Source organism: Corvus kubaryi, unplaced genomic scaffold (genome assembly GCF_017639235.1).
Source record: "Corvus kubaryi isolate FWS band 111438036 unplaced genomic scaffold, C.kubaryi_AGA036_p1.0 37398, whole genome shotgun sequence".
Lineage (NCBI taxonomy): Eukaryota > Metazoa > Chordata > Aves > Passeriformes > Corvidae > Corvus > Corvus kubaryi.
The window spans coordinates 42,060,836-42,086,591 of NW_024581137.1; the positions used below are offsets into that span (position 1 = coordinate 42,060,836).

The 25,756-nt window shown below is 38.6% G+C and overlaps 1 protein-coding gene across 2 annotated transcripts in view; it reads left to right on the forward strand.

The window, feature by feature from the left end:
* Positions 1-25,756, forward strand: part of GPR158 (G protein-coupled receptor 158) — a 193,727-nt gene that overhangs the window by 115,598 nt on the left and 52,373 nt on the right. For both annotated transcript variants that reach the window (XM_042043253.1, XM_042043254.1), the window contains exon 6: positions 23,398-23,507. In XM_042043253.1, the coding sequence (XP_041899187.1) occupies positions 23,398-23,507 (110 nt within the window). The remainder of the gene's footprint in view (positions 1-23,397; positions 23,508-25,756) is intronic.

Below are 25,756 nucleotides of genomic sequence, written 5' to 3' on the forward strand. Positions count from 1 at the left end.
ATTGGTGTATATATATTGGTGTATATGACAAAAGTTTGGGGTATTGGAAACTCACTAGAGCTATGACATCATAAATTCTAAGAGATTATACAGGTGGAATTTGGTGAAGAGTATTTGTGTGTGTTCTGTGTGCTTGTGTGTATCAGTGTGCTGTGATACCTTAAGCTGGAAGGGACCTCAGGAGGCCTCTAGTCCAACTTCCTGCTCAAAGGACAGTCAGCTATAAGACTTTATACAACACAAGGTTACTAAGGGCTTTATCCAATAGGTCTTAAAAACCTGCAAGGATAGAGACTACCCAATCAGGCAGTGTGCAGGCATGCAATAAAGTCACATGGTTGTAGGTTTTTGGATAGTGATAAAATATGTGATGCTGCTGGAACATATTTTAAATGAATTTATACATAGCAGGCTGAAAATAGGTCAGTGAAGGTACAGGTACTGATTTTACTATTCTTTCACCTCTTGGACTCCCATGCACATCCTTGTGGCACTACTTCTGATACCATGACAAAGCTCGATCTTCCCCTTCTATGAATTTGAGGGTACAATATGGTATTGTAAGAGGGCATTGCTGTTTTTGCTAGTCTGAAAGCTTTTTTTGAGAACTGAGTTCAAAGGGCACATTTTTCAGAGTCTGGGTTCACTGAATAGCCTAGTGTATGTGTGAAGGGCTTGAGAGTAGGAGAGAAAAGGACAGCAGCCAGTGACCTGAGCCAACTGCCATGTTGGGTTTTCCTTGACCTTTTTATTTTAAATTAATATGTTGCACTGCCAGCTTGCAAGGACTTATGTGGTACAGTCTTGCCAGCCCTTCATTCAGAGAAATTAATCTTGTAGTGAAGGGAGCAGAGAAAGATCTTGGGGTCTTTCCTCTTTACTCATAATTCCACTGAAGTAACTTGAATGAATAAACTTACATATATAAGAATTCATAGATAAAACTCTACATTAATATATTCTTTTCAGAGAAGTGATATAAAAAACCAGACTGAAGTCCTAAAAAGCAGTGAACAATTTTTAGCCAGGGGATTTAAAATTTTTTTGATATAGCATGAGCAGTAACACATGCACAAGTTAAAAATGTGCTACATTTGAAAAGTAAAAGTGTGGGGAACTCTTTTCTGATCACAGAAAGCCTTGAAATACAAAAATTATCAGAGGGTAAAATGTGGGTGCGTTCATATGGAGGAAAATAGTGCTGGACATAATCATGGTATGTTCCTTACTAAAGCCTGGACCATGCTCTAATAATCCATCCTCATTGTTCTGCTCTCTAAAGCTGAACCATTCGGTGCTTGGCGAGCACTTGAGCAGGAGACCACAGCAGGGCCACTTCCATGCCAAAGAATTACTGAAAAACACCTGATTGAAAAAATTTAATCAGTGGAAGTCTTCATTTGGCCTACTGTTGCTGCTGAATTAGAAAACAGGAAGAAAGTCTTTTACAGAACTCTTTTATGTATAGTCTTTTATATATCTTTTATATAATGCTTGTTGGATCTCAGTGCAAATAAGCTAGAAAGGAGTGGAATAATTTTCTCAGCCAAACGTTTTGATGACCACATTGATCACTTGGCAAGTGAACTGAGTCAATAGGCATGATGCTTAGAATATGTTTGAATTTTACTGTAGTGACTTAAATTTATGAAAAAATTGACACATGAAAAAAGGCACTCTCATGTATTAGTTCAAAATATGTGATAAAACTTTTACAGGAAAGATATTGAAAGACAATATATTAAATTTTTATTAAATTGTAAAACTAAAGAGGTAATAGGTTTTGATAGTAGAGATGAGCCAGGATTGAACTGTGCTGGAAAGGAAAATATTAAGAATTGTAGTCACCACGTACATATTCTCAGTAAGGCATAGTCCTTGCATCAGAGATTTACCTTCACTCATTAGTTTCGCACCGGAGAGACTGCATATTGGTGGGAGATAAATTTCAGTCATTCTTTTTCACTTATCCAGGTGTCCTTCAGTGAAAGCTGGGGGCATGTTCCTTTTTATCCAACAAATGCCTTTTCTCTTTGTTTATTCATGCTTTCATACCTAAGAGCCGAGGAACAACAGCTATAGTCAAGTGAAAAGCCTGTATGAAAATCTTGCTGAACTCATTAGATTCAGCTGTTGCCTGCTTTGTGGTTGTTGTGATCTGCATCAACAAGAATCTGAAGCTAAGTGAAAGCAGAAGCAGTTCATGCCTAAGGAAGACTTGAGTTAGATAAGCTGATACTACCATGCTGTTTCTGATATGAAATTGGCTGCAGTTGTAAACCAACGCTGTCAGAGGAAACTGGCGGTATCGTAACTCACCATGCCTTGGAATATGAGGCCGAGGTAAGACATTGACCAGTACAAAATGTACAGGTGAGCGAGAAAACATGATATCCTACCTATCAGCTTCTGTGTCACTTGACAGAGTACTGCATCAACACAGAGGAAAAGTCAGTCTCCATCTCAAAGCCTGTTCCCTGTGAATAATACAGGAGCTGAGTTATGGGTTTTTTTCTCCTTTAGTTTTTCTTCTCCGTCTCTCTTCTTTTATGTATGAATGCATTAGGTATTTCCTAACCATCTACTCAGATTTTAAGTGTTGCACCATGAAGGATGATTAATGGTTAATGATAGGAGAGATAAGAAATTCAATACATTACAATGGAGGAAGAGAAGAGTTGATGTTTTTGGAAGAGATCCTTAAGAAAGGAGAATTTCATCCATCAGAGCTGAGGCTGCTCTTAGTCATTCTACAAGCTGAGAACTGAGAAGATGCAGGCAATGGTATCTTTATGGTTTTTAATATCAACTGCTAAAAGTTAAGCAGTTTGCAGGCAAAATTGTATGACAACTAGTGAAATCTTTGCACTGGAAAAATTTTAAAGAATTATAACACTGATAGTGCAAAGTTTTCATTACTGTATAGCACTTCTAAACATCTTATTTCTAAACTCTGAGATAAGAGATCAGTGGAATTTAAATCAGTGCTTTTAACCCAAAGCCACGTATCATCCGATGTATATAGGAAATTAGCTTTTTACGTGTAGAGAGGAACTTGGAAATGTAATATAAACAATTATGAGAGTAGAGACAAGTTTGCAATATAAGTTGCAATACGAAATTATCAAAACACATCAACAAGTACCAGTGTACAAGATATTCTGTATTTCTTCTAGTATTGACAATAGTAGAGTCGTCCGACGAAAATACCAAAGTTTTAGTTTGCCAGGGTTAAAAAAATGAAGAGGGAGGGCCCAGCAGGTAAAAAATTTGCCATGTAACTAGCCAGATGGATTTCTGAAAAGGAGACATTCAAACAACTCATGCCTGGGTCTAAATCTACATCACATCAAGTAGGGAGAGATGAGATTTCTGTTCTTAGAAGTAACAACAGTACTGCAGATGCAACAAAAGATGTTCATTAGAGCAAGAAATTAGTCTTTACAAAAAGATGTTTTTTTCTATGTGATACAAATTTTCTGATTTCTTGGATATAACTCTGTTTATTAGGATCACATACAAAAAGCACTGTATTTTCACTATTTGATTTCTAGATCTTCTTCCTTTGTGGGACTAAGCACAGATCTGCAAATATATGCAAGTTTTGAGGAAGCTATTAGGAAATATCCTGTCCTTTATAACCAATATACAGTATCCATTTCTCTGATCTCTCTGAAATCTGAATCCAAAGTAGATTTCTTGTAGTGGCGTGATGCCGTGCAGTAAGTTCTGCACATTTTTGGGTAAAAAAACACTAACCAAACAAAAACCAACCAAACAGCAAAGAGAAATATATCAGTTCAATCAAAACTCAGAAATGGGTGGCAGGATTTCCAAGCTAAAAAAAATTTAAAGCAATTCCGAGATAATACATATGAACAAAATACATATAGAAAATAAGAGGATGAAATGAGACTTTCTTTGCACAAAAGGTTGTAAGTGGAAAAAACCAACATTTTATACAGTTCTCTTACATATCATTACATGATAATTTATCAAACTTCAATTATTTCAATCATCCACAATTTTATTACTATTTGATGTTAATATTTTAATAAGCCAGAGCCTTATTGAATATGGTTTAGTTAGTAAAAGCAAAGTAAAGAAAAAAGGAAAAGAACGATAGTGAGAAAACAAAATAGAGAACTTCCCCCTGAGGATTAAAACACAGCAAAAAGTCTAATGTAACAACTGGAAAATTTATCCAAAATTCTGTACCAAACAGTACAGAAATGAAAACAAGACACAAATGACATCTTGCACCTTAATACAGTGAGGACTCTTATTGTCACGACTACATGTTATAGGAGATATTTATAAAACCACAGATTGTACATTCAGTGCTTGTTCTTTACTTGCATACAGTTATTTCTTACTGCTCCTTGCAAGCTTTCTTCTTTCCTAAAACACCACTTACATAATTGTAGAAGATAAATCTTTTATTCTTTCTTTTTGCTTCCTCTTTATTGATGTGTGGTTTCTCTTCTCATATTTAAGTTATGAACCCTTTGGTACAGGAATATTTGGCATTGCTGTGCCATGCACGGCAGGGTCCTAATCAATGAGTAAGAATCACATTACAAATGGCTGTTACTAATAATAACAGTGAAAGTGTTTAAAAGTATTTTATTAAAGGTGTGAGCAAGGACACATTTAATGGTGAATTTCTCATCTCCTCAAAGGATTGGTAGCATGCAACTGTTTTTATACTGCTAGAGAGTATAGGAACTTTATGAGAATGATCTGAGAATATTTGAGTAATGTTTGAAAAGATTAAGCCATAATAATACTAGCAGAAAAAAGCCTAATACTGATCCCACATGAAACTGCTCTACTAATTTCTGTGGAGCTGCGCCCAACTTGTATGAGAAGACATGCGTTAGGTGATAAACAAAGCAGTTAGAAATAGTAGAAGAAAATTCATTGCTCTCAGTAGAAATCTGTGGGATTTAAGATAACGGGGAATAATGGAAAAGCTGGCAATGTGAAGGGGCAACAGCAAGAAGAGGTCCCAGTTCTACTCAAATGAATATTTCTGTCTTCTTCTGAATAGACACAGAATGATGATTTTGCCCATTTTTAGGGGGCTGACCTGAGCTCATAAGGTGCAGACTGTCACAGTGAATGCATTCAAGCATTCCATATAAACTGGAGCAGCTCTGTTGGCAGGGGTTGTAAACCGGCCAGCTTCAGATCCCTGAGTTGCCTCATGGTGGGCATGCCTTTACACATAAGGGACTTCAGACTCTCTCAAACTAACCAGGGATTTAAGACTGCTTTTCCACAGCCTGAGTAGGGTTATCAGTCCCTTGGTTTCTCCTTGGCAGCAAGACTGGATCCTATGCCTTAACAGCTGAGGAGGGCTTAGAAGGGAGTTAGATGTTACATGGTTCAGCACTGGCATGAGTTGGGTGGGTTCAGATACTTGCTAGGTTAGACAAGGTTTTTGTGACTTACAGCAGCAAATTGGTCTGGAAGCTAGTCCTTTAGATGCCTCAGACCCCTTGGCAAGTAATTATTACTGGGTTACTTGTCTGGTTTTCCCTTATATATTGCAGACAGTAGTGTAGAGTAGAGAGGGTCCTTGCTTTGTGTGTCCTGTGTGAGATTGACTCAAGGCTGGTGAGAAAGGCAGTAAGCCAAAAAGCAGGCAAAAGTAAACCTAAGCAGTTATTTGGAATACCTGGAAACTTTATCAGTGCCAGGGTCATTGGTTTTAAAAGTAATCTGAAGGGCCAAATGCATGGGGGAATGCAACCCATAGTCATAGCATACACATAAATTCTGACATATTGTGAATGTGTTGCACTGGTGCACGTGGGCAGATCCATCACAAAGGCAGAGTGTGTTCCTTGGGTGTGCTGCAATCTTGGTGCTTTGCGGTGGAGTAAAGTTGTGTTAGGAATTCCTGACAGGAGAGCATTCCCTATGCTGCAGCCGTGGCTGGCTGCCTTTCTGGCAGCAGTGCTTCATCTCTGACAGCATTTGCAGACTGAGAGGTTGTTACAAAGAGGTTTGGGTCTACTTCATGGTGTGTGTACAAAGTTTGGGGAAGAAACAGCTTTTGATAAAGGGAAATTTTAATAGTTCTTTGTTTAACTTATTTTTTCTAATTAATTTATATTGATGCAGCTTTTGTTATATAATCAAAACCTTTTTGATCGATGTCACTGAAAGAAATATTTAAACCCATCACATGTATATCACACAGGTATATTTTGTATAGCATATGCTGATACTTATGCAGACTATGATGAAATTAATACAAGAAATCTAAAAAAGATAAATATAAGGAATATATTAAACTATTAGAGAGTGTCCAAAGGAAGGCAATGAGGATGATGAAGGGCCTTAAGGGAAGCCATGTGAGGAGCAGCAGAGGTCACTTGTTCTGTTCATCCTGGAGGAGACTGAGGGGAGACTTCATTGCAGTTGCAACTTCCTCGTGAGAGGAAGAGGAGGGATAGGCACTGATCTCTTCTCTGTGGTGACCAGAGACAGGACCGGAGGGAATGACCTGAAATTGTGTCAGGGGAAGTTTAGGTTGGATATCCAGAAAAGGTTCTTCACCCAGAGGGTGGTTGGGCACTGGAACAGCTCTCTAGGGAAATGGTCACAGCACCAAGCCTGACAGAGTTCAAGATGTGTTTGGACAACACCCTCAGGTACATGGTGTGACTCTTGGTGCTGTTCTGTGCAGGGCCAGGAGTTGGACTTGATCCTTGTGGGTCCCTTCCAACTCAGCATATACTGTGATTCTGTGATTCTGTGACATTTAGGAAGAAAAATAAAGGAAATTACGCTGGCATAAGGAAGTCCTTTCCATTTTTCCTTCAAGTATTTTGTCTTGTTCAAACTTTAATCTTCCTTTTAAATTTTGGAATTTTCTATAGGAAATAGTTAAATAACCACTGTTTTAAAAACATGGAGCTATGATTTAATATTCAGATATCTTCTTCTATGTCAGTCCAAGTGTATAAGTTCTCACATTAGTCAGAGTCAAAAAAAAAATTGTACATATTCCACCAGTGTGTTGTTGAATGTATTAATCTTGCTCAATTTGTTAACTACCTAATCTTCAGCACCTACTGGAGTGCTATATACAGAGCAAGTGTTCTCAGTGTTCAGCTCTCTCTCTTAAATTCTTAATCTGGCATCACCAGCATGCTGAACCCTTGAAATGTGGGGGTTTTCTTTAAATCTGACAGAGCTTGCTGGCCTGTAGAGTCAGCTCATCCTTTTTTCTGTCTTTATTGATGGCATTGCCTTGAAATCTGTAGAGAAGTGATCTATAGAAGTTACTTAGTCAGCTATTTATATCCATATTTATTAAATTTGTATCTACTTTCCAAGCCTTGAGGCATATTTACATCTTTGAAATCACAATCAAAATAAGTTACTGCCAAAGTGGCAGGCACTCTGTTCAAGTAATCACCAGTTGTTGCTACAAGAAGGCAAAATGCTGTCATAACAAGTATTTTAAATCCCTAAGGAACATGTTTGTTGACCATTAATTCAATGTAAGGCTCTGTTAGAGTATCATATGCTCAGTTGTTTGAAGACCCAGGAATTTTGAAAGATAGCTGAATCAGCAAAATACTCTAAATGCTTACCATGTAAGTCTTAAGCAAGATTAATACGTTTATTATTGGCAACAATAAGATACCTGCCAATTTCAGATGTCACCAAGAATACATTAAAAAAATCAAAGTTTCTCTTTTAGCTGCTCTTCATGTAACTTTTCTGGAACCAAAGCACATTCCAAGTTACTAGATTTGCAGGATAAGAAACTTAATCTATTTTGATCCTGAGCTGACTTTATATGGGCTGCAGTTACTGCTGTCGGTGTGGGATTAACAAATAATAAAGAGCACTTCTTTTCTCAGGCAGGATATCTTGTCTGTTTAGGATAAGGGACATCAGTGCTTACTACATTTGGAAAGCAACCCTCTAGTGTATTAGATTTTTCACAAGTGTTTACAGACTTGGCTAACCTGGTAACATGGAAAGCCTTTCGTACCAAATGACATAGTTGTGCAAGGCACTCTTTTCTGGTTTGACTCTCCAGTGTGTATAGCAAACATCAGATGTGATCAAGAACTTGTAGATGTGAAATTGATAGATAACTAATTATATTCGATACCATAATTAGTATGTGTTGCTGTTAATAGTTATAATGATAATAATGGATCAGATTAAACAAGGAAGTTGGCAGAATGAATTCTTGAGAAGACAGTAAAGGGGAGAAAAATTCTGGTTAATTTCAACAAATGCAAGAAAAAGTTTGGAACCTTGATCTAACTTCAAGTAATGTTTAGTCTTAAATCATTAAGAAATATGTTAGAGAACAGGAAAAATGTTGAAAAAAATTGAAAGCGTTCAGAGTGAAAGAGAGAAAATTGTATAGAGCACAGAGAAGTCCCTGTTGCTAAACAGAGTGCTCTATTGGTCCAGAGAGCACAGCAGACATTCTTGAGATTTTGAGTTATCTTGAGTTATCTAAGAAAGTTCAAAGAAATATGGTTTTTTTCACCCTCCATGTATGTCTTTCATAAAGTAGATGAAATTTTGTGGCATGATGCACTGAATCTGCTAGATTCATTTCCTCAGACTGTTTAAAGTAATGCATTTTTCTCAGACATGTCACAAACAATCCTGTCAAAATCTGCCTGGATGGACTTGTTTTAAATCATAAATACTTGTTATATATATAGTAAATGTTCAAGAACCTTGAAGAAAAAGAAGGTCATGGCCTTCTGAGTACTCACAGCTCCTCAACTAAATATGAGTCTTGAAATGTTTGTTTTGGGCAGTCTCACATATGGGGTCTCACCACTTGGTTGGTTTATCTCATTGCTATCTCTCTATCTATTTTAGCAGCCTGACTTCTCTTTTAAAAAAGAGAAGTTTCTCCCTGGCCCCCTGGAGTTCAGTTATTTTGGTTTCTGTTTGCCATCTCATTCTTAGCTCTGGTGGCAACTGTTAATTTTGCTCTTAAATATTTTGCCCTTCTGCTTTTATGCTCTTTTTATTGTGCAGTTGTTTATTCAACACCACAAGCATCTTGGTAGGGAGGATGGAGAAGGAAGTTCATATAAATAAATAATTGCAGTTAAATGCAGAGGACTGCCTAGCAACAAAATGCAGTGGAATATGTCTGTCCTGCTAGAAGATGGGCCTTTTCTTTGATAAATTGGTGAAATGTTTGGAGGACTCCCCCTGTGCTCAGGAAGGAGTGGAACATTTGAAGAAAGCCTCCTTCTGCTGTTTTGTTAGCTGTTAATGAACGCATTTTGTGGACCGTGCAAGTGAGCTGTGCCAGGAATGCCAATAAGCAATCTTGCCTGAGAAGGCTGCTATTTCTAATGCTTTATTTTTGCAGCTGCAGCAACAGGAGGGAAGCAGCAGGTACTGGTTATAGGTATTTTGGTTGGTGTCTCTCAAAGGAGGAGACCAAAGATGCTTGAATAGTTTAGCCATTAGTAGGGAACATGTTTCCTAATACAGCCTCAATTTTTATCATGCCAAGTCTTTTAAGGACTCAGCTTACCATTGGGTAAGCATTGCAACCTCAGATTGCCGTGCTCAGTTTTGGTGCCTTGAGGTCAAGTGAGGTACTCTTTGCATGAGATGACTGTGCTCAGTCAGGGACACAGACACCAGCATGCCTGCTTTGTTTGCTTAGGGAGCTGGATGTCCTGTAGAGAGAAGGATTTGTGCTTATCATCTGCCTAGTTTTTCTGCATGGGAAAGTGCCTTCCTTCACCAGGGCTGCAGACTCGAACCCCCTCTTCAGGTACAGAATCCTCACTTTTGTACCAAGGGTAGGTGGTAAAAAACCCAGCCTATAGACAGCATTTTTATTCAGTATCCCACTTGGTAATGTTTTCCTTCTGGATGTGGCACTTGGGTTCTGTTCCCCTCTCTGGCTCAGAAGATACAGACTTTTACCACCTTGAAGAAAGATTTACTGATTTGTCTCTAGGATGCCATAGCATGAGAGGTGTTCAGCCTGTTGTGCTGATATTGTTCCATTTCACATTGCTCCACTAAACAGTAGTAAATGGGTATAAACACAAATCCAACTACAGAGCAGTAGGAAAGGTATTGTACCCATTGGTTAGATTACATATTGGTTAAAATGGGGTGACCTGGCTTTATAACTGCTTCATGGAATGGTTAACTTATTTTTAGGTATGAGCAGAAAGTAGCATATGGGCCTCAACTGTTGTCACTGAAAAAAACACAGCTTGAATTTGGTTGTTTTCCAGGTTAAATCATTCACAGTCAAGAGCTTTCCTCAGAAACCTGCTAATTGTTGTACTGCAGACAGGTGTGTTGTTTTGTCTAATCCCACTAAATTTTCAAAATAATAAAAAATTGGCTCCTCTGAGGGTTTTTTCCTTATTCACAATTAATTTCTCTGTAGTTAATGCATGTTTGAAATAAATGGCCATTATAATCACATGAAACAAACCCTAAGTTACAGGGGAAGCATAGTTCAGCAAAACAAACTCCAAGTCCCAGAGTTGTTCTGAGTGTCTGAGTTCAAATCTTTAGGACCTGAAAAGACTTCATATCATGTGAGGAAAAGGATTCAAGTTTTTAATGATAGCTGAAAAAGACATTAAATATCAAAGATATGCCTATCTAATGCAACCTTACATCTCAAATGTTTTTGTGGTGTCTCAGTTTCTTTTTGAAAAAAACATTGCCCATGTGAAACAATTAAGAATTCATCAATAAGTTAACTTGTGCATTTGGTAGTGCAGTTTTCTGGAAAAGCTGAATGTATGCAAAGGTTAGAAAATGCAATATTTGGAAGATGATATGCCTGTTATCCCTTAGGGATTGTACTGTTGCTGATGCTACAGGTGATGAGCAGCTATATAGATTGTTGAGGTGTCATGAAACTTTGTTTTCCAGAGGAGGAGAATTTACTACCCTTAGTTTCTCCCAGTCAATAATTCCAGATTGTGCAACCTGATTCCTCTCTTTCCTGCATCATTGTACTTCAGACTTCTCATCAACAGCTCAGTGACCTCCACAGACTCCTTAAAGTTTTTCAAGTCCACACTCAGTTTCCTAAAAATCTGCTTCAAGATTCATCTCCTACTTTCCACTTCCATGCAGTGTTTCCAAAGGGAGATTTCTGTTCTGAGTTGTTCTGTTTAGTTGGTTGCCACCTACACGTGTTGAAGCTTTTGAAGACTGCTCTTTCAGAGTCAAGTATGTTGTTCTCAAACTCTTAAAGAAAAATTCTTCCTGATGAAGAGTTCTGTGATGAAGAGTTCTTCTCAGGCTCCACTCAGGCCATCCAGCCCTGTTGCCGATACATTGCTTGAGGTTGCTTTGTGACAGCTTATATGCCTAATCTTGAGATCAACGCTTTCCATTTTAGAACTTTTTAATTTTTCTTCTGTAATGGAAATGTCACGTGTCCATTGAGAACATGGCCCTCAACGTGCTGATGTCTCTGTTACTTTCTATACCATCTTATTTCTGTGTTTCTGCATTTTTCAAGAGTTGCATTAGATCCATGAAACATGACTTTTGTTCTAGGCCCATTTCTTTCCAAATCAGTTCAGTGTTCTAAAGTTCTTTGCTTTGAGACACCCAGTTTAAAATAGCAATAAATATGAAATTAGTCTAAATAGTTCTGAAGCTTTTTCCAGATTGTTCTCCTCTGTAGTATTTCAGAGTTGAAGGATGGGCTTTACATGGTCTGAGAGGTTACTAGCTGCTGCCTGCACTTGAAAATAGAGGGAGTACTGAAAACTCAGAGTAAAACTTTGGAGTGGCTATTTGCAGTGCAGGGATTTTTTAATTTTTTTTTAATTAATTTTAACTCTGAACATCACATTTAACCCTAGGCTCCCTTTTGCCTGTGGAGGGAAGTAGGCACCTCTGGAGGACAGCACTCGTAACCCACCTTAGGCACCTGTAGAAGGATGATGTGGTTTGCCCTCTGCCTACAGTGCTCCCCATTGAACACAGAGGGAGCTTGGGCCAACTGTCTTGGAATTTAATGATTCACTTGTCTTCCCTAGCTCAGGTGTGTAGAATATCTACTCCAGATTCCTAGTCCCAATAGAAATAGAAGGATTATAATATCAAACCACCCTAGTTGAATGTGGTGAAGAGAATGCATATAGAGAACTTCTCACATACTGTGTGAAGGAGTGGTTTATGGCTCATGGAGATGCCCTGTGAATCATTCTGCAATAAAGTGTATTTCAGGGCTGCTTAGGATTGCAGGAGACTGATGCTGATCATGTTCTGTGTTGCTTTTCACAAAGCAGAAAACATTGGCACGGATACACTCAAATTATGCTGCTATTTTGGAATCAATGTGCTTTAGAATCTGCATGAAAAGCAACTAACTTTTGAAAGAGAATCATGATTTTACAGGCAAAAAAATCACAACAAATGCACCAAATCTGTTTCTGTATTTAAATATATATGTATTCAAATATTTATACAAACGTGATTAATTTTATGCTGTTCTTTAAAAATCACCTGGGTGGCATATGTGACTGAAAGAAAATGACAGAAGAGCTTGATCATCTTGAATACAGAAATTTATTTTGCTAAATTTGTTTTAATTTCTCAGTCATAATAATTTTTCAATATCTGCTCAACACTCTACAAATATTCTTCTTGCATAGATTTCTATTAAACAGGGTTGTTTTTCCTTTTGACTAGACTAAAAAAGTATGAGCACTCTGGCCCTCTTAGGCAAGCAAACTGTCCAAATAATTTTTTTGGAAGGTGGAAATGTTTGTATCCATGTGATAAAAGAACAATAAGAATGTCTTCCTACTAGGAAGAAAAATTGTGTTTCATTCCTATTTCCATAGTTTCTACTATGGAGTGAATTTTGAGTTTGCAGGTGTTGGTTGGTTGGCTGGTTTCTTCTGGACTTCATTAATTACCTGTAATGAATTAATTATGTTAATAACATAATTTGTTTGATACAGTTAGTGTAGATTGAAGGTTAATGTAGATTATGCCAGCAAGGTATGTCACTCATTTTTACAATTCATCCAATTACCAATAGCTTCAGTTTACCTAAAGCAGATTTATGAGACAGACATTCTTCATTAGGGAACATTAGGAGATGGAGTGTTCCCAGCACTTCTTCTGGAGGCTGGTCACGCCATGGTCTCTGGCTTGTCCCCACTGCTGTTGTTGCTACAGGTGCATAAGCTGAAAATGAAAAGTCAATAGTTCCAGCAGAGATGTCTGCAGTAAACTAATCAGCACTGGCTGGATTGAGATGTCCGGCTGGTGTTTTGTGGAGAGAGTTTTTCTAAATTGCTTGTTGTCAAAATAAATACCAACAAAAATTGTTCTGAGGAGGATAGCAGACAGTTCTGTCCTGCTCTTCGCTGTGGTTTAGCAGGGTATTTCAAAGTCCTGGTCTGTCCCCATTATCTTTTCCAAATAGCCATCTTAATAGTTGATGTCAATAAAATTCCTACCACGACTCATGAACCTGCCAGCATGCAGTTCAGACAGAAAGGAGGCATTTCTGAAGAACCTAAACCATCAGATAGCTTTTTTTCTCACGAAGTTTGTGTTAAATACTTCTCTGGCTTTGTTAGATTAAAATGAGGAGATAGGTATTTTTGGAACTGTGAATACTGCATGTTTTCTTTTCCCCAGGTAGGAGTCACTATTTGGAAATACTCAAATAACACTCCCCCCCCACACATCTTACACTGTATATTTGTAGGGATTTCAGCTATAGTGTAACAAGATAAAAAAAGTCTGTGTGAGTCTCTTTTGTGACCTGTGTCTTGCATTAAGTATACTTGACAAATTGCTCTGAATAATTTAATCTATTTTGTCTTGATTTAGCTGCAGCTCTTGCAAGATTTATTTTAATATAGACTACTTCACAATTATGTTTTTAAAAGATTCCTTTTTCCTAAAATCACAGATGTGGTCTTAAAATTAATTGTTAGATTTTCCGTAGTTTTAATAAAATAATGAAAATACATGTCCTTAAAACTATTATTAAAATATGTCAGTGATTTGGCAAATGAGGAGACTGAAGATTTGTCAAGGTTTTTTCATTAGAGATGAGTCAGCTCGTTAAAATGTTTCTCCTTCTGCTTCTTCGGTTACCACATTCTTTTTAAGAAAAGATGATAGTAATGCACCCAATAAGTAAGTTAAGGGGTTTTTTTCACATAGGAAGTAGATAAACTAGGACATTCAGTTGACTGTTGTCATTTACCCAGGTGGCATGTCACATGGAAGAAAATGTATCTGAACAGATGAAAGAAGCAGTTGGATTATAAAAGTTAACTAGCGGAAGAAGCAAATATTTTAGAAGATATTTTGACTTTGCAGCTTCCTTTGATTTTCCACTTTTATAACATCAGCATGAACAATTTTTGGTGTGCCTGTACATTGCCTAGATAAAACATTCGGATGAAATTATTTCTATTAATTTTGAATGACGTTTTTTGAATGTAATGCAAACTATGAAAATAGAAGCTTTGAATGATTAAGGAGCTCAGCTTCTCCTCTGTATTTCACTTGTGTTTCTCTTCTCAGCCTTAGTGTGCATGAGGCTGGAGCCCTGAATGCCCCATCTGCTCATCTTTGCTTTTAGTGTTGCTGCTGGCAGATCATGTCTAATAATCTTCACTCAAAACCTGACCATTTGCTTGGTCAGGAAACCCACATTTTCATGTATCTTTCAGTATTTAACTGGAAAGTAATTGAAGACCTTTTCATCTAAGTTTAAAAAACATCAAATGAAAAAGTGCAGAACATCAGTGCTATCTACACTGCTCTTAGCACTCTTTTTGAAGACAAGAAGCCAGATATTTTTTAAATATTTGGTAGTTGCCTTTCAGTGAAGTCGATGGCTCCTGACTCCCTTGCTAGGCCCTTAGAATCTTTAAAGTCAGATCAATGACTATGCATTAATTTTGTGCTTCAAGGCTGTGGTTGGTGACCTACGTGAGTCAGGAAAAGCATTTTGCTCTGTACACAAACAGAGAATCCACAAACTACGTGGATTCTGGTAGGCTTTAAATTTTCAAACACAACAGTTACTGTTGTTTTTAAAGAATCTTGTTCAAACACATTTTAAACTTTCTGAGGCAGTGTCTTGATTTCAGAGGAAACTTCAGACCTCCAGCCAAGTCCACATCTGGCCAGTTTGAAGTGTCTGAATTGCTGAGATGAGCCAACTCTCAAGTCCTCAGGGACTGACTTCTGAGGCTGTTCAGGCTGTTTTTAGGGTAACTGTATTAAAGACTGTGAGGTTGTCAGGAGGGAGCCAACATACATGTGCGGCATAGACATCTACCAAAGACAGAGAAGTAAGTGGCACATCCAAGCAGATGAGTAGGAAGGTCAGTTGGGCCAACCAAGCTCATTACTTTTTGGACTCCCTGAAAAGTATTTATTTGCTTCTTTTTCTTTATGGTAATGGTGAAGCAGAAGTACCTTTGAGTGAAAGGGAAAGCATAGTGTGAAATTCTGACTTTATTTTCTCTTCTGCCTTACATGGGACATGATTAAAGCGAGCAGATTTTTTTTTCAGCTTGGATTTTTCAGTGTTAGGTAATTTGTTCATTGTGGTACACTTTGGCGTGGTCTCAATGGAACTTCTGAGCCTCAGACCTTCTCCCTGTCTTGTACTGCTTCTACAGAAGCATCCAATAACCAGCAGTGGTCAGGAATACACCTGTCTTGGACAAACATTTGCCCCTAAGGAACTGGACTTGCCACCTCCATCACCTCAGTGCCTACAGCCCCTTAGACTGGAAGATGTCATACTTACTGATTGATCATGTTTTACCTGTTTAGTGTCACCACTCCCTGGGCCAGTACCACTGAAATCTCTCCTTGTATTTGAGAGTTTTGCAGCTGAAGTTAAATAGTTTATTCTATTACAGTGAAAAGCTAAGCATGATCTCTGTGTTTGGAAACAGATGCAGAGAACATATGTGATAATCCAGTGTTTCAAAGTGATTCCTGTTTCTCCTCAATTCCTCAAAGGGTTCCCACAGCAGCCTGGAGGAGAGGTCTAGTCCTTTTGGTAATACTAGTTTTTATGCTTTTTTTTTTTTTTTTTCCCCCCCAAAGAGGGTGCAGACCTGGTGTGATATCTTTCTTTGTAACTCTTTTCTCTTGTTGGTTGTGAATTGACACTTGGAGTACCTTTCAACCCTTAGCATTTATAACCAATTCAGCCAGGGCATCAGTTGATGTCTATCATAAGCTAATGAACTGCTTTGTGACAAAGTTTTATCCTTTATTAGGAAAAAGTCCTGGATTGCTCTTCTCTACTGTGTGGACCTTGTTGGACATAAAAATTCATTTGTTGTGATCAAATCTATCTACAAGAGTGCAAGCATGTCTCTTGTTAAAGCCGTTGTGGATTACATGTTGATTTTTTCATTACTTGACTTTAAAATACTATTTATTAGACCAAAGCAAATAGGAACAGTGAAGCTGGATCATTAGCAAGGCTTAAGCAAAGGCTAGAATTTATGGGGAATAAATGCATTTTCAGGCCATGTGTTCAAGTCATTTATGAATAAATATTTCCAGAGCTGGTAGGATCTGTGGCATATCACTTTTTCTCTTTGGATTGGAGGAAATACATGACAGCATCTTGGAAACCACATGGAAGGGGTTTTTTTCCTCAAAATAGCCTATTCAGGGGTGTCTTGTCAATAGTTAGTTGAGATCTCCCTTATGAACAGAGGAAGGAAAAAAAAAGAGGGAAAGTAATCGAAGATATATCCATAAAAAGGCATTCTAAGTATGCAGTCTTTTGTCAAACCAGAATGATCTTGAAGGTTCTGTTTGCTTAATCTCCAGTGAAATCTCTCAGGAGGCTAAATGAGCTCTACTGTAAAATATGCGTTCCATAAAGAACTTTAGAGTTCTGTTGTTACTGCCTGGTGAGGATGAATCCAAAGGGTAATAAAACCTAGTGATAGCAAAACATTCTGATGAATCAAGTTCTAGAAGTCTGCCCTTTCATTCTACACTGGTGTTGGTGGTTATGTGTTTATACTGGGTCTTGGTCTTCCAAAAGACTTTACAGGCAAGACATATCTTTGCTAAAACACAGACAGAAGTTTAATAGGTATTTTATTAATAGATATTTTAAGATAGGCAATGAAGAAGACAGCAATATCTACAGTTGAAAGTATAGTGGGAAGGAAAAAAAGATTTCAGTAGGTAGAATTTCAATCTGGACTTTGTGTGGGTGATGAGGAAAAGTTTGTCTTCTTTTATGAAGAAACCCAGAAGATTTTACTTAAATGGCTGCAAGGATTTTGCCTATGAGATACATCTTATCTGAAATGCATTGCCCCCAGCAGCAGAGTGCTTCCAATGCTGTATACTGGGAAGTTGATTCAGTTCCAATTCAGAGGCATATAGAATATTATTCTATTATAAATATAGAATTTATAATGATAAAACCTACTGAGTAGTTACCGTTGTTTTGTGCAGCAAATGTGTGCTTTACAGAGGCATCGAGCTAATGATCCGGTGCAGCTTGGCTCTAAAATGGTGAGATTTGCAAGGATAGCAGGGTTTGATGTACTGTGTGCTCACAGGCCTATTATAGGAAGATGTAATGTCTCAAAAAGCACATGTGGTTTAAAAAATGGGGTGGAAGTGGAAGGAAGTGTTCTTATATTCAGTTATTATCATACTAAAATGTTGTGTGTAGCTGCACCGGAAATGGTTGTGGATGGTACAGGGCTGGATAAGGAGCTGTGCATTTGCTAATATTTAAGCAGATGATCTGAGCTGTGACTCATGCTGCGAGCAGTGGTATGTGGAGCCCGTGCACAGGCTCATGAGTGCCTTCATTCATCCCATCTGTTGAGATGGCAGTGTGCCCACATACAAGTGGATTGGTCCCTTTCCTAGGAAGTGTAGTGCCAGACTGTTATGAGTTTGGATGGCAAGCTTATCTAACATTGCAAACAACATCTCTGCTGCAGGAAATCCCCCCTCAGTGTTAGGATTGAAGCATTAATAGGTGACTTGAGATACCCTGGAGGATATTTGACTAGTTGAAAGAAACTGCTGAAACATGGCAGAAGAAAGAAGACTGCCGATCACTCAGCACGGCAGGATACTGAGAGGAAGTATCTGATGGCTTGTTGCATAGCAGAATTGCCTAGAGACAGCCCTAGACAGCTGTTGCAGTCAGGCAAGGGCAGATGGTGCTGGGCAGTGGAACAGATCCGATGGATCTCTTCACAGTATCTCCTAGATGCTCATTAATGGAATTAGCCCAAAAGGCATTATCTTGAATAGCTGTGTCATGTCCTGCATTGAACTGTGCAGAGTACTTCCAGAAAACTCTGAAGTTCAATTAAAAAGTAGGTAGTTTTCCTGTAAAGTTTTTTGTGTTAAGTGGGCACAATTTTAAGATGAATTTGGTTATTTGCAAATGAGAAAAAACCCATTACTTCTGCGTCATTTTTGTCTAAAGTGGGTGACTTGCACCTCAGATCTCTAAGCAGATGATGCTTATGCTCAAATTCTAAGCTCTGAATTTCATTTTCATCTATAGAACGTGGATAACATCCCTGTCCACAGCACTAGGAACTAGATGAGCTCTAAAGGTCCATTCCAACATAAATCTTAGTGTGAGTCTACAACTGAGGGCAAAAATAAGAAGAGTTCAAAAATTTCGAACACCTTGGGGCTTTTGGAGTTAAGGTCCTGCTCAAAATTTTTCATGTTTAGCTTTAGGATTATTAGCAGTGACAATACTCGTATTTTTTAAAGCTCTTTGACTTCTGATCTTTTGAGATGTTGTAGTGTTGCCAATTCCCTCTCAACATGAAGTATAGCAATTTGATGATTGTAGAGGAAAATGAGTTTTTGATCTATTCATGTGACTTCTGTGGCTTAAGAATTTAAGTAAAAAGTACTTGTCTTAAATACATTACAAAGTTGGCTGTATAATTACAGCTGGCTATAAAGTGCTTGGCTTAGTCCTCCTAATGCAGATTATTAATTGACATATAGTGAAGCAAATTCCCTAAAATAAATGCTGTAGTGCCTTTCTAGTCAATGGAGATGTGTATTTGAAACCTTTAGGCCAAGCTCCTGTCCAAGTAGCTGAAGCTGAATTTCTTCAAGGTACTGGGTTATCTATGAAACTTGCATTAGTAGTCCTGATTTACTAAACCCCCTAAAACAGTGTAGGAAGAAATTATATGTTTGATTTAGCCAGACTAAATCCTGGTCAGTGCACCTTGGGGAAGTGCACAGTATAAAAATATTTTTGCCTGTATCTGATGCCAAGGTGAAAGGCAGAATTAACCATCTTTTAATGTGCACAGTAAAGTTAATCTGAAAGACTCAAGAGCATTTTGTGATGCAGTTTTGCTCACTATTAACATTATAGGGCTATAATAAGGTCTATTTTTTTTTTTTAAGGATCTTTCTAAAATGCTGTTTATCTTTTAAGAAGCAATGGCACTGAGCCTCTAAAACTCAATAATTCCCAATTTTTTGTGTGGATGAACTCTGTTAGCTTTTTGAATGTTCAATTGTTCAGTGTTAGTTCTCTTCACACTTTTACTTTCCTACCTGTCCCGATAAGGAAAATTTGCTGTAATATGTGAGGTGCTTTTATTGACTTCAGCTGTTGTCTTTAGAGAGCGTGTGTCTGTTCACCATGTCAGATGAATAACTGAGCCGGCTGATCTCTGTGTCAGCAAGCTAAGTCCCTCTTCCGTGTCTGTAATTCTCCAGCTCTAAACACACTTGACAGTTAGCTGGTGACCTTAGGAAGTCTTTTCATCTCTGACTCCACAAGTGGTAGCGTGACTACTGGAACAATGTTTTGGCAAGGATAATAATAGCTTAAACCACGTTGAGTTTAAAAGCAAACATCTAAATGCATTTGTCCAAATGACAGAGATGAGCCACAGCTCATGAAATCTCACGCACAGCTGCAGTAACCAGGACAAGAACAGACATTGTTTGACTTATCTTCTTCTGGTTACCAAATGATTTTCCCCAGGTCTTTTTGTTTAAGTAGCAGAAACTGATGTCTAGTATTTAAGTGGATGCCAGGAGCTGGCAGAACTGATGATAACACATTTCTTTATGTACTGTAAAAAGGTTTTGTTACATCCATCAGCAAAATATCCCAGCATTTTTAAGGAGATCATGGTCTAATGGATCACACGTGCAAAAAGGGAAAATGAAATATTGCCAGATTTTTGGTGGGCAGGGTAGTCTTTTAGAACTGAGGGATTCCCTTGTTCTGCTGAGAGCAGCCTGGATATGTGGGTGAATCTGATGCTCATCCTACACTCCTCACTTGGAGCTCAGCAACCCTTTGCTGCACATTTGTCATCACTTGAAGAAGGCTTAACTCTGGGGATAACAGTAGGGAATGGGGGTTTTGATAAGGTGGAAGAGGCTTATACAAAACAAACTGGAGACTTTTCTGTGTTATGTTCCTCTTTTTTTTTTGTTTGGGTTTTTTGTTTTTTTTTTTTAACTAGGGGAGAGTGAGGGATGGAATGCAGCAGCCATACTTTGGACCAGATTCTTTGCAAGAATTGTATTCCACCTGGGTTAAAAAACTGAGCAAGGCTTCCAGGGCAGTGTTTCTGTAGCCTCTTGGCTCCAATCCATTAAAGACTCTTCAGTTTAGAAATCGTTCCTCTAAAATTCATGGGGCTTATAAGAGATGTAATGCTAACAAGAACTTAGAGAGGGCAGTCACCTGAACATCCTCGTGAGCCCTGATGGGAATGGGAATGACATATTCTTAGAATAGCCTTCTGCAATGCCTAAGAATAAAGCAAAATGTACACATAGTAATTCTTGCTCTTCAAAGCCTGGGTCCATGACAGACCAGGTGCAAGAATAGGCAGAAATGGACACTGGCCCTACTGAAGGCACTGTTACAATTCTCCATCATATAAACACAGGAAGATCCAAAAGGGACTCAAACTTGGGTAAAGTCTTTCTTCTGCAATATCCATCCCCACTGGGTGAAGGAGCAGTTAAAATGTGTCTATTTCGAATGGGAGCCTTGCCTCTGCAGCCTTCACGGTGAGCTGTCACGTGCCAGCTCACACCAGGCTGCATTTGAAGTGGTGGTTTCTTGGTTGATATCTAGCCAAATGCCTCAGCTGCTCATACAAATGATTCAATGCAAATCAATGAGATTTTCTAGACACAAGCAGTTAATGTTTCAACAAGCAGCAGCAGATGAAATTGCTGTGTCAGATTGCATGGCAAAGAGAGCTGTTGCCCTTGTTCAGAAAATTTTATGCCTGGAGAGTTTTCAGACCTTCCCATTTCAATTATCTAAAAAATTCTGCTTTCAAATCAACTTTGAAATGTTCAGAGTCTCTGTATGCCAGTCTTTTTTTGACATTGTTTTTCTTCTTTGGAAGAATCAAAGACGAAACATGGTGTTTTCTACCCTCTGGCAAACCTCAGGAGACAAGTTACTGCTACAGACTTTGCTCAGGTTCTGCAACTGTCCTAATGTATATAACTGTATATTAGGATAAGAGGTCATCGCTGCCTTTCAGGTCTTTCTGAGAAGCTTTTTGCTGGATGTTCTGTTTGCCCAAGCGTGGTCATGCACATGTTGATGCATTTTGGTTTTCCATCTGATTATCCAAGGAGAAAAGCTGAATGCTGCTGCCTTTCCAACATGCAGAATTTGTCAGAATTCCAGAAAATGTCTACATTGAAGCATGTCAAATCAGGAAACAGTTTTTCACCCAGAGGGTGGTTGGGCACTGGAACAGGCTCCACAGGGAAGTGGTCACAGCACCAAGCCTGACAAAGTTCAAGAAGCATTTGGAGAGTCTCAAGCACGGTGTGACTCTTGGGGTATCTTGTGCAGTGCCAGGAGTTGGACTTGATGATCCCTGTGGGTCCCTTCCAACTCAGTATATTCTGTGATTCTATGTCAGTCCAATAACAGTGAAAAAAAGTAGATTAAATTTTGCAGCACAGTTTGATTCAGCAAATCATATTTTTAAAAGAAATAGTTTGATTCTGCTGTATAAAAGAGCATGCCAGTGAAGCACAGCGGCTTCCATCTCTCTCAGCCCACATCTGCCATTTTTGCCCCCACTCTTCTAAAGAAGTCTATGTCACCCAAAGGATGTAGTCCTGGGCTTTTGGCCAATATCCTGAACTTGAATTCCACATAGAAGAGCTTTTACTTAGGGAAATAATATGTGACAGCCAGTAGGCACAATACTACCTCTGCTGCCAGAATGTACTGACTGTAAATGAAGCTGTGACAGACGGCCTGAAATGTTTCAGTGCTTGCTTTCTCTAGACCAGGATTACCTAATTAATCTGTACTGTGGTGCATTGGGTTGTTTTACCGGGTTGTGGTCAGACACACTGAATGCACGGGATCTAGGTTTGTTGGACCAAGCAGGGTCCACAGGTGGGGTAAGGACAGGTTACCAATAAATCCCTGGGACAGCAGGCTCCTGGTGGGACCAGATGAGTGGGAAGGTATATGGGATCAACCCTCAGGACACCAGGGACAATGTCTGTTGGAAGGAGAAGAAATGGACTCCTGGTTCAAATTGTGACTGAGTTCACTGAGCAACCCTGTTTTAGAGAAGAGTGCTATTTTACTTGATAGTGAAGCTTCTATATGCACTGTACCTACAGAAGTAGCTTTCTGTTACTGCTTACAGAGTGTTGTCCTTGTGCATGGTCCTTGGCAGACAGGGCAAAAGGCTTGTAGGACCTCTTTTGTTGTGATTAGAGAAATATGTAGGTGAACAAAAAGCTTATTTTCCTTAAATAAGTGGTGATGCATAGGGAGATTTGGTATAGCTTAGATAAAATATATGGGGCAGAAAGAGTTAAGTGTGTCATAAATATTTCGTATTTTGGATAGAGAGAGACTAGTGCAATCATTTTTAGTTTGGCAGAGAAAAATGAGCAGCTATCATTTTGCTAGGTTTATTAGGAGTGACTTTGAAGTGTAACCTAGTAAATACAGCCTATCAAACCAGAATTAAGCCAGCTGCGTTATTACTTGAATAGCTCAAGGAAAATGTCCTTGTCTGTTCTATCCTCTTCTCTGGGTACATGTTTTCACTCAGTTAAGAAAAGTCAGTGGAATTGCATTTAAAAGTGTTGTCACTTCACAGTCTGTCACAGGGTTTTTGCCAGCTCTCTTCAAAATGGAGTTGGTGCCTAGAACTGTGCCAGCTGGTTGATCTGATCATCCCGACGCTTTACTAGAAAATCTGAATATACAGCAGTACGAGCTGAAATGTGTCTGCTGTCCTGTTTTGCAACTATTCTGCATTTGAATGAAGAACTACTTTTTCATGAAAGCAGTACTGAAGCTCTCTCTATCTTTCTGTTCTATAGGTTGTCATTTTGTATTTTGAGCCAAGTATATTTCGCTGTGTTCTCCTAAGATGGGTTCGTCTTCTGGGCTTTGCTACTGTTTATGGAACTGTGACACTCAAGCTGCACAGGTATTTCACATATTAATTTCCATCTCTGTGGGAGTGTGTGCAATCTGTGTGGGTACTTAGATGGAAGAGCTGCAAGTATTATCATAAACAAGTGCCATTTCTGGTTTTAAACTCACTGTGTATTTCTCTTCAATTTTCCTGCTCAAATTATATGCCACTAATCTGAGTTGAGAGCTATAAATGCTGACAGGATTTGATGAAAAATATATATGCATCAACTGTAAAATTGTGCAAGAACCCCTTTTCACAGGAGGTGAATGTATTTTCTTTGAATATAAAAAATAAAGAAGTGTTCATAGAGTGTCCAAAAGTTTCCCTGTGGAATGTTCATAGAGAGATGCTTTTGAAGTGTTAAGACACAGCAATGGTGGGTAAAACAATGTGGTGCATGTACTTACTATGTTTTCTTATGGCTTTTAAGTCAAGGACTGTTTTCTTCAGGCAGTCGTAGCAGACAGGCTACACACTCACAAGCATCAGTACCTGCCAGCAAAAATGTGGGGCAAATTCTGGGTTCCATGGGATTGGCAGTGCATTCACATGTGACTCAACTTAGCAGCCCAACTTCAATTCCCACTCCTAGAGTCCCCTTAAAAATTGAAGCCTTTTCTGTGTGTGCTGGATAAAATCCTAATACTTTTCCCTCTTTAAACTTTAATGAAAAAAATTACTGATACATTCTGTAAGTATTTTTATTCAAGCAAAGAGATAAGCAGTATATTGATACTTGGACATATTGAATAACATACACTCGCTCATCTTTTTATCTTATTTTCATTACTGTGTTGGCATGTTAGATAGAGGAGGTGTGATATTATGCTCACAAACTGAATGAGAACTAAAAATATCTTGTGTTTCATGATGTATTATTGGCTTGTCGCATTTTGGGTGGAAACCCCTGTTTTCCCATTAAAACAGAGTTCCTTCTTGCAGCTTCCTTTTATTTGTGTCCCTGGTTACAAGTGTACACTTAGGCTAGTAAACTCCAATTATAAAATGCTGTGTCTGGTCACATCTTTGCTTTGAAATTGATCAAGAAAATCCCACACCTCCATGGTATTTTCTGGGATGAACAATTTCTGATGAAAAAAGTGAAACAACTAGAGCAGTAGAGAAGAGAGGGAGCTGGTGACTTTGCTTGGATGCTTTGTTATCTATAGATCAGATAGATAAAAAGCCTATGACTGCGGGTGGCTCATGTTGTCACTGCAGTTCTGCTATCCTAACAGGTTGTTTATATGATTTTACATGATGTGAGGAAGCAGCTATCCTGACAGGACAGTTGATCTTCCATTCATATTAAGTGAGGATAGGCTGCAAAATTGGGCAGAAAGTCTTCTGCTTTGCTCATTCAGCTGTTTGGTGTTACTTGGCACATGTGCTGACAGGGTCAGCAAACAGGACAAAACTGAATAAGAAACCAAGAATGCACTGCATCCTCATCCTTGATCATCACATCCTTGATCATCACAAAGCAATGAAAGCAGCAGACTGGACTGTATCAACGGGACAGTAGTCTGAAGGCTGAGGGAAGTGATTATTCTCCTTTACTCAGACCGTATCTGTGATGATGCCTCCAGACATCAGTGAACTTGGATGAGTTCAGTGAAAGGCCATCAAAATGGTCAGGGCTTGGAGCACTTGTGCTGCAAGGAGAGGTTGAGATAACAGGGTTTGTTCAGCATGAAGAAAATATAGCATTGGAGGGACCTAACATGAGCTATCCAACACCCACAGGGAGGTGAAGCACAGGGGAGTTCTTTACAGCAGTGTATAGTGGGAGAACAAAAGACAATGACAAATTGAAATAGGAGATTTCAACTTCATATAGTATGAATTATTATCAGGGTCAGTGTTATACAAGGAAAGAATTTTCAGTATCAGGTTGCTGGTTGCTCATGAGGTTATTAATTTCCATACTCTGAGGTTTTCAAGACCCAACTGGATAAACCCCTGAGCAACCTTGTCTGGATTCACTGTTAAGCATGCTGTGAGCATTGGATAGCCTTCTGAATAATTCTGTATTTCTTTGTGTAACACAAAGAGGGAAAAAACCTATTTAGTATGTTAATCTAGAAGTACTTCTCTAGGAATCTATCTTTTGTTTTCCACCCAGATATCCTAACCATTCCTTTCCTACATTTGTGATATTGTGGTCTTTTTTGGTGCTGAATATCTCAGTCCCAGAGTGTGCCTTGCAAAAGACTGAGTCAAGGTACATATATATGTTATTATACACATTCACAGCA